This window comes from Lampris incognitus, chromosome 8 (genome assembly GCF_029633865.1).
Source record: "Lampris incognitus isolate fLamInc1 chromosome 8, fLamInc1.hap2, whole genome shotgun sequence".
NCBI lineage: Eukaryota > Metazoa > Chordata > Actinopteri > Lampriformes > Lampridae > Lampris > Lampris incognitus.
The window spans coordinates 39,694,687-39,704,538 of NC_079218.1; the positions used below are offsets into that span (position 1 = coordinate 39,694,687).

The 9,852-nt window shown below is 42.4% G+C and overlaps 1 protein-coding gene across 1 annotated transcript; it reads right to left on the reverse strand.

Moving 5' to 3' along the window:
• Positions 1-1,018: 1,018 nt before the first annotated feature.
• Positions 1,019-9,205, reverse strand: skp1 (S-phase kinase-associated protein 1). Its single transcript, XM_056284672.1, has 6 exons — positions 9,046-9,205; positions 8,216-8,315; positions 8,027-8,100; positions 7,233-7,376; positions 2,045-2,185; positions 1,019-1,706 (listed from the first exon to the last, which is right to left on the reverse strand). Exons 2-6 carry the CDS (start codon positions 8,310-8,312, stop codon positions 1,671-1,673), a joined length of 492 nt encoding a protein of 163 aa, XP_056140647.1. The 5' UTR covers positions 8,313-8,315; positions 9,046-9,205; the 3' UTR covers positions 1,019-1,670.
• Between the last annotated feature and the right edge of the window lie 647 nt (positions 9,206-9,852).

Below are 9,852 nucleotides of genomic sequence, written 5' to 3' on the forward strand. Positions count from 1 at the left end.
TAAAAATAATATATATATATATATATATATATATATATATATATATTCTTTTTCTCTTCACTTGCTGTTTGTTGGTCTGAGTCTAAAGTGGAGCTGTAGCTCATGCAAGAAACCCTACTTTTTTGAGGTTTTGTGGCCGTTTTGTAAGACTGAATATTCTGCAGCTCTGTAAACTAATCTAAAACCAAATGGGTATTTCATTGTGTTGTAAAGTTTTATAAATGTTGGAATTCCCTATCTATTATTAATCTTTTGTATGTTTTTATGTAAAAAAAAAATTAAAATTACTTTTTTTAAATAAAAAAAGGCTGTTTCAGTAGATGAACTAATCTTTTGTTTTGTTTTTTTAGTTTCCATCATTCCCAAAAGCAATATGTTCACTTTGTCCTTGCGAGGGGAAAAAAAAAAAAAGCATTCCGTGCAGAAGTTTACATTTTTTATTTTTCTGTCAATCCTGTTACTGACGTGTTCATTTTTCAACCTGTGCATGTTCCAAGTGTAGTGTATAAACAAAATACATGTGCAAACAAATAAAGGCTTTGATTTCCTGCTTGCAGCATCTCACTCGGCTCAAAGTGCTTTGGAAAAACTCGACCTTGGTTGATCGGTTGTGTCCTGCCTGACTCATTTCTAAACCGCTGGAGAAAAGCTCCTGTGCAAGACGTGTTGGGTCACATCTCAAACTTGCGTGGTTGTTCATCTCAGTAATTAAACAATACCGGATTGTCTCTTGTATTTTTTTTGTGAACGGTTTCTGCCTCTAACGTACATCCTTTCGACGGATGAGGTTTTAAATGACACGTCATTGCCTTCCCATAACTGCAGGGGTTAAAGAGAGAACACTTTCCCAGTTAGGTTTATTATTTAAGGTTCAAAACAATGCCAAACTTAACTTTTGATTTTGTGGACCCACACCAAATGATTGACCTGGGGGAGGGGGGGGAACTTAACCCAGTCCTCTGTGAAATTTTGGGAAACGGCGCCCTCCAGTGCCTGTTGATTGAAATACAACCACTCGTTACCTTTTTGTGTCATTTATTTTCTCCAGTAACAATAACCCCAAATGCCATTGTCAGCAGATTCCAATCCAATACAACATGAACGGGAGTGAAAATGTTATCTTTACAGGTACTTCTAGTCCACAGGACATTGTACACAGCTTTCTTAACCTTTAACTTCAGACATCCTTGAATACTTATGATAGCTTGTCCTTTTTCAACAAGTCCCAAGGATAACACAGAACAGAGGCATTCACAGCACAAGAACTATTAAACCTTCCACTTCATTTGTCAAAAAAGCCACTTTATTTCACCTGCTGACTCAAAATAAACAATACGTCCGGAAAAGAAAAAAAAACCATAGCAATTAGAAATAGGTTGGAAAGTGCATCATCTATTCCTAACGGGATGATGAAAACCCCAACTACCTAATTCATGTTATTACACTACGTGAGATTAGGTGTGCAGAAAACATGGAATAAAAAGGGGGTTTTTTTCTCCTTAAGTTAAATTATTTGCACCAGACAATAAAATCAAGAACGGTCATGCTACCGGTACAAAGAAAGGAAGCGGGGACTAAATGTAAATATTAACAAGTATGAACAGCGCCAGTGCAGCCAGTAAACTGGAACAATCCTTTTCAGTGTGGTAGTGTTGGCAGGATCCTCCCCTTCACTTCTCTTCACACCACTGGTTCTCTTTGCGTACCTGTGGACGAGAGAATGGAAGATGGACAGTGAAACCGAATATGCGCTAAACTGTGTACCGGTGACGCCCAGCACTGCTGCTCCTCCTAAATTCTGCTACGTAGTCATTTACCTTCTCCTGCCGTTTCAGTTATTCCAACTGGTCTAAGCTCGACATTTTTTTAAGATCCAATGCCACACGTGAATGTCATTCAATTCCTGGCAATAAAGAAAGCCAAACAGGACTGGGGCTCACCCAGGACTATGCAAGTTTTAGAAACAAAGGAGAGGATATAAAACGTAGGGAGGGATGGGTGGACGAGCGGTGGGAGCAGAGAACGAGGGGGATGGAAACGTTACCTGGGCTTCTTCCTCCTCTGTGAAGTCATTTTTGATGTTGAATGTCTTCCTGATCTCTTCTGGGGTTTTGCCTTTTATCATGTTGGCCACTGTCTTGCAGGTGACATCTAACAGGCCTTTTATGTCCAGATAGTTGGCAGCCTAAACAGCGAAAAACCCCATACAGTACACACACACACACACACACACACACACACAGGGGTTGTACCATGATCTACCAACTGAGCTACATGGGACAACTTCACAAAACAGGAGTAAACACTGAGAACAGCACGGCGGTATGTCGTCACATTGTGAATGTAAACACATATTTTGGTTGGTTGGAGAGGGGGAAGGGGGCTGTTCCAACTACTCGGATGACAGCGGGTCAAACTCAAGATTCAATTCCTGGAAGTCCACAACTGCACTACATGTATTTGCCCAATACCCAAGTGTGCGCACAGACAACATACACATATCAAAGTACAGCTTAGGGTTATCTTGCAGGCTCTCTAAAGGAAATTATAAAAAGTTTGAAATTCAAGTAGAGTCCATGTGTATACCCCTTAAAATCAGTTACAGTTTCGAAGGGTAGATGGCAGATGATAACGTCTCCAATTAAGGTATAATTTGACTTTCTATCAAAGTAAACTTATTTTAGCAACAAAATAGCTAACCAAAACGTTTGCCCACTAAAGGTACATGAGTTACACCTGGATGTTACCATGGTCCGAATTCAAATGCCAGATCAGGTTTTGCATATGTAAATAATTTACTTAGACCTTGTCCACACCAATACGTTTATTTTTATACACGGAGTTTTTACTATTAAACATCCCCGTCCACACGAGTATAATATCGATATCCACACACGAATACGCATATACGCTGTAGTGGATCGCGTCATAACCCCGCTCGCCAATTAGACGGCAGGAAAATAGCTACCGTGTTCTTCCGGGTTACTACCGTTCACCCGGAAGCACAATATTCCCCCATCAACGTAATCCACTCTTCCGAAGGCGCGCCTTTCAGTTTGTCTGTAACTAGCTAGCAGTTAGCCAACGCTGGCAAACGTTAGTCAAAATGCCGCCTCGGGGAAAAGGAGGGTCATTTGTCTTCAGGAAGTCAGTTCGCTTGTAGCGTGGAATTATGGTTTGTAGCCACCTGTGTAACGACAGGTAAGCAAATTAGTGGCGCTGACAGGAAATAGCAAACAGCTGCGGCGCGCGCGACGTGACAAATACGTAAATATCCGTATAAATTGTCCACACATCAAAATAAATACGGTGTTTTTAAATCTTCACTGTGGCCGGAGTTTTTCAATTTCGCCGTTTGAAGCAGTATTTAATACATTTGCGTGTGGAGGGACCCCCCCCCAAACAGGATTAAAACAAAAAAGAAGCTACGTTTATTTAAAAAAAAAAACGTTGTCGTGTGGACAACGCCTTTAATGTGTTGTTCTCAAGTTTGTGTCTCCTAAAATGTCTGCGCTTGACTATATTGACTTGTATCTGCAAAGTTTGTCATTAGAGCAGTGTTTTCACATTCCTCTACTGGAGGAGGAGCTGTCTGTGCACTTGCCCAAAATCTGAGATTCAAAGATAACCTGGGTAAACTAGATTTTTTAACGTCACAAATCCGAAAGCCAACTGGTCTAATATGCAAATGCGAGGTGGGCAAAGAAACCTGAAACCTTGTGCGTGCAGCGCGGACCTGTCAGTACAAGAGCGCAAGTTCGCATTAGCATAGTGAAAGTTTTGACAGCAAACGTGGTGGCGTGTGCAGTTTGGGATATGAACCAGACCCTGAAGCTTCCTTCCACTGTACTAAAAAATCCCATTCCACGGCTGAAATGGTTGGGATTCGCTTACAGACATCGGGTTCACATGCCTACAATCCTGGAGGGACAGCGTATCTGCAATGCTCATTCCAGTAATAACAATAATTACATTTATGTAGCGCTTTTCTAGACACCCAACACGCTTCACATTGAAGGGGGTAACTCATTTCAATGTCAGTGAGGAGTGTTTCCATAACCTAATGCAAAAGTCACTGGGTTTTCACAAGAAATTAAGTTTTTGAAGCTCGATGCTGTCCCGACTATTCATCCTGGGACTACGGCAGTGAGCGGATGTCAGTGTGTAATTTATATATTTCTTTCACTCAACCAACAATCAAATGAAAGCTTACTGCATATAACATATTTCCTTTGTGACTTATAAATAGCATTAACTACGCTGGCCTTTTGCTAGCTGCTGCTAGTTGTTTGGTAACAGTAAAACTGTTAACTATGTATTTAGCTACGTATTTAGCAAATGTTTCAAAGTTCACCCATATGAAATGATGACCGCGGTCCGAGGTGTGTCGTTTTTCCACCCTAAAAACAGTGTGATGCAGGGCGTCCGGGTAGCATGGCGGTCTATATCGTTGCCTACCAATACAGGGATTGCTTGTTCGAATCCCCGTGTTACCTTCGGCTTGGTCGGGCGCCCCCTACAGACACAACTGGCCGTGTCTACAGGTGGGAAGCCAGATGTGGGTATGTGTCCTGGTTGCTGCACTGGCACCTCCTCTGGTCGGTCGGGATGCCTGTTCAGGGAGGAGGGGGAACTGGGGGGAATAGCGTGATCCTCCCATGTGCTACGTCCCCCTGGCAAAACTCCTCACTGTCAGTGAAAAGAAGTGGCTGGCGACTCCACATGTATCGGAGGAGGCAGCGTGATGTGCAATGTAAACCTCTTTTCTAGTCTGGACTTCAACCATGTTCCTTGACGTTGACCAATAGGATGATAGAGTGCTCTCTGGTGCACATATGTAAACATGGCAAAGAGAAAGAGGGATGCTGCTGTTGCTGTTAGGTGGAGTGACGAAACCGAGGAAAGGTTCGTTGAGCAGTGGCAACAATACCCCTGACTTTTTGATGTTTCCTCAAGGGAGTACCATGACCATGTCAAAAAAGATGGGCTTAATGCTGGTGAGAAATAGCAGAGGCACTTCAGCAACCTGATGATTAGCTGGTAAAGCTATGCTAGGTTATCGTTCCCCAGTAGCACAAGCCACAACAGCGTCCACAATCGTTTTTCTTTTCGGAACAATACCGCCAGCATCACATATAGCGTTGCTGTAGCCATGACTGACAATTTGTTGACCCTCCTCCCCGACAACCTATGGACTCACCCAAGATCGTGAAAGGCAGCATACGATGATTAGTTGGGGTCATACTCTTAGTGTTGCCAGTCTTCTGGCCAAGACACAAGAATTTATGGCACAATGATTGCCTGATCTGACATGGTGACCGTCATGAAAGACAAAAATATCATGTAGTCTGATCTCAGCATGAAGGCGTCTGTCATCGTCCGCTCCGAGGGCTGACAGAGCAGCAGCAGTGGGCACCAGTGGCGGCGGGGGTTCCCCCCTCTGAGGGCTGACACAGTAGCGGCAGCGGGAGCCAGCGGCAGCAGGGGTTCCCCCCTTGGGTGCTTTCCAGGCTTGGTCTCAAACAAAACTCTCAGAACAATAAGTGCGGTGCGGGCCGCCTTGCCATGACCTCCTGGCGGTGTTTAATTTTAGACTACTTGCCAATGAGCCAGTTACCGGGCAAACTCAACCAACAGTAAAATTAAAGCTTTCTGTATGTAACATATTTCCTTTGTGACTTATAAACAGCATTAACTATGTTAGCTTTTTGCTAGCTGCTGCTAGATATTTGGTAATAGTAAAACTGTAAACTATGCATTTAGCTATCGTTTCAAAGTTCAGCCATATGAATTGATGATGGCGGCACAAGAGATGTCGTTTTTCCCCAAAAAAATGCCGCGGTGTTCAACGCAAACCTCTTTTCTAGTCTGGACTTCGATCCCAACTGGTGTTCTGACAATTTACACCGCCTTGTTGAAAAAAGCTACCTTAGTGCGAAACAATAGCAGTCTAACTATGTGCAGACCACTAAATATCACATCTCGATAGGTAGCACATAGACAGTACACCGGGTCGGGGGGGGGGGGGTCTCCCTCCAATGCTTTCTGGACTTGTTCCTAAACAAAACTATCAGAACCATAGACGTATCTGCAATGTAGGTCGCCTTGCCATGATTGGTTTTTAATTTTATACTAATGCCAATGAGTCAGTTCCCAGGCAAACTTGGTTGGCTATTAAGATAAACAGATATTACACGTAATATGAAAATCTCAGCCAGACAGAGTATATCTTTCTTCAGACTTTAATTATACCTCTGGTATATAATTACATAATAACAATGTGAACACAATAACATCATAGCAAATATTATTGTATGTTTCACAACCACTGCTGTGTCAACCATTGCCTGTTTATTACAAGCTAACAAAAAACAAATAAAAGATTCTAACTACACTTACCATTCTGATACGTCTGCTAGTAGCCAGTTTTGGTGCACAACATAGTATGAGTTGTGGTCTGACTGAGGCTCAAACATGTATGGCTGAATGTCTCCGATGTTTGCGCTAACGCTAGCCATCTTGATGCGCACCGCTCTCTCACTGGTCAACCTAGAGCAAGCAGCAGTGGTGGGATAGATCCTGGCTTTCTCAATGAGGGAGAAAGAATAGATGTGCTTCCAGCCCCTTTTCAGAGTTTTTGTTTTTTTTACTTTTTATGTGGGGAAAACCATGTTATTCAATATATTAATCATCTCAAGAGTATTTTTAAATTTTAAAATGTGTCTGGAGGGGTACTTGAAAAAAAACCTTCAAAATCACCTTAAATAACTGACCTGTGTCATAACTGTTACTGATCAACATTTTTGAATCACAGTTTGTATTGTGTTAAAAAAAAAGTTCTTGTAATTTTACTTTGACAAAAAAATTGGTTTACCATGTTGATTTAAAAATACAAAATGAATAAATTATAGAAATGATCATGTCTGCCTGACCATTTTGTCTAAATCCCTGTTCGAACCAAAGGAGAATTTTTATTAGCTGGATTCCAAAATGGAAATGGGATTTGACAAACGTTTTTCATTATAGTTTGTTAATACTGCTGTCATCAGAGGAACTTGTGGCTTTAGCTGTTGCCATCCTGACCCTACTTGTGACCAGTGCACCAAGGCCAATTTCATGAAATGTGAACACAAATTTGGCACCAAAAAACAGATTCTGAAGTTGGGTCATGACCCACATGTCAGGAAAGTACTGTTGTAGTGGAGTTGTGCGTTCCACCATGTTGTGCTTACCAGAATGAGCTCAAATAGGGTGCCTTGGTCCACTTTGAGGAATTCCTGATCCCATACAGGAATGTCATCCGTCCTCTTCTCCTTGTTCTCATCATCCTCTGGGGGAGGGGGATCATCTTTGTGATGAGTGCACCATTGGATCACCTGGAGGAAAACACACCGGTACACAAACACACTGTAAAACTTTGCTGGTAATCCTCCAATCACAACAACAAGTCAATAATGTAGTTTTTGTTGGCATTTCCATCAACACTGGAGCTGAGGTGTAAGCAGCACTAAATACTGCTGACGCTGCAATCAGCTTCAGACCACGTATGCAAATTTCAGCTGGACAGAACTGGTTCCAAACAAAAAGGCAAATTCAGGTTAGCACTGTAACCCACTCACTGATAGAACACATTAGCATATCAATTTGTTAAACTGGATTGTGTGCTATTTTCTTAAAATAATAATACCCAATGTCTTAGTAAATAAAGGAATATATTCTATATTGAAATCTTGAACACATGGGATCGATAGTCTGGAGTTGAGTGCATGTCATCTCATCTTGGCGCGTGAGTAAACTGAAGACTCTCCAATAATAGCCTGGTGTACACGGAGGCCCAACAGATGGGCCTGCAAGTAAAAACGCAAAACCTCCACCACTCATCAACAATACAAGATTGATTTTTCTTGCTGATCTCCCCAAAAGCCCCAGAGCTGGACATCTTGTGCAAGTAATTTCGTTCCCTTGAATGTATGAGACGTGCATTTAAGGCAATGACAAATAAAAGCTGTCTAAGTGTGTGTTTCACCTTCTTGAGAATAGCAGCGTTCACATTAGGAAGTGGGACTGGATCATCATCTCCTTCATCATCCATTCCCAAATCTGTCCATAAATAATCAAATTTAAAGTCTCGGTCAAGTATTAAACATTTCTGTACAGTTTAATGTAACTGGGAAATGTCCTCAAACGGTACTTGTTCATGGGTATAGTATTATACCTTCCAACATAGTCTTGATGGTGACTGACTGTTTGGCGATCTCAACATCGACTTCGAAGATCTCCCCATCGGAGCTCTGTAGTTTTATTGTGGGCATTATCTGCAAATGTATAACATTTAGGCTTTTAAATGTGTGAATCCAAAGTGATGTGTTAGTCACATCCAACACCGACTCAACGCTAAACTCTGCTAAAGCATACGTTTCAATTAGTAAGTGTCATGCTAAGCTACTTGCTATCTTGTTCGTAGTTTCGCCACTATCAGCATGGCAGCTAAAGCCGACTGTTTGGGTTGCGAGGTGGCAAGTTATATACGCAACAAACCAACACATGTGACGTCGTTAATCGAGAGTTTTAACTGGAATTAGTTTGACAGCATCAAACCTGGCTCTGCGATAGCCGACGCGATGCTTAGCGGTAGCTGGACGCGAGACAAGCTAACTAGCGTTAGTTGTTGGGTTAACTATTTGGAGAGGCTAACGCTAGCTAGCTAGCCGAGAAGCTCGGCTACGTATTTAGCGGTCACCGCGATCACGTTAATTCACGAAAACGCCAGGTCTGCAAACAAACACTCCAGGTAAAATCTTCCTTCATTTCTGGAGACAAAACAACGGCCCGACATGGGTTTACGCTCGTCAGCAAGCTAGGCTAACAGTTTTCACCAGCCTCTGCTGGGGGTCTTAGCTAACGTTAGCGCCCTGCGTTATCGGCGAGGCCTCGTAGCGGCCAACGATCGAGGATGTATGTAAACAAATTTTGATAATCACATCAACTTACAAAAAAAAAGAAAAATCGCCGTTATCTTCTGCCCCGGGACAAGTAAATACTTACCCGTGAACGTGTTGGGGTCGAACAGACTCGTAAATGTCCACTCGGGTGAGACAGTGTAGCCGGACAGGCGTGTAAGGCAACTAACAAGCCCAGGAAGTCTCCAGCAGTCCCCGCTCGGCGTGCCTCACTAGCGCTGCGCGTTGTCGAGGCATTGACGAAGGAGGCGCTGGCTGCAGCGCAGCTACGCTTATTTATCTTCATGTCCGTCGGGTTTGGGTTTTTTTTTCTTTCCGTTATGGGGATCACTTTTTATTCATGAGGAACATTTAAATAAAAAAATCTGTAGAGTATTAATAACATTATTCTGTTGCTCATCATCATTATTATTTCACGGAGCAGCTGTATTGGGACATGGTGAGAGAGAAAAAATGAGGGGGCAGTTTTGCGCCCCTAATACGGCTCCGTATTAATCATATACACAGACTTGAGCCCTATTCAGGCTTTATTATATAATGGACCCACCCAGTAATGTTGCTGATTCAGAAACATTAATTATGCCTGTGTTTAGAGCTCTATTACAATAACTACTTGTTGATTTCGATTACCATATGGTGGCGCTCTCTCACCTATTAAACCTGGTCTCAGTCACCGGTCCGCCCACCTGCCCTTGTAGCACAATGCTCAAGGATTTTTGAGGCTCTTGAATATTTATTAAATAGATGGTGGGTGGAGAGGGAAAGATCCCTCATACTCCCTTCAATTATTACCACAAATGATAAAGAGCAACAACAAATCACCCTTTTCCAACAGGTCATTTCCATTGGATGCATTTTCTTCCTCGTCCGGCTGGTATTGACAAGTTGGCTC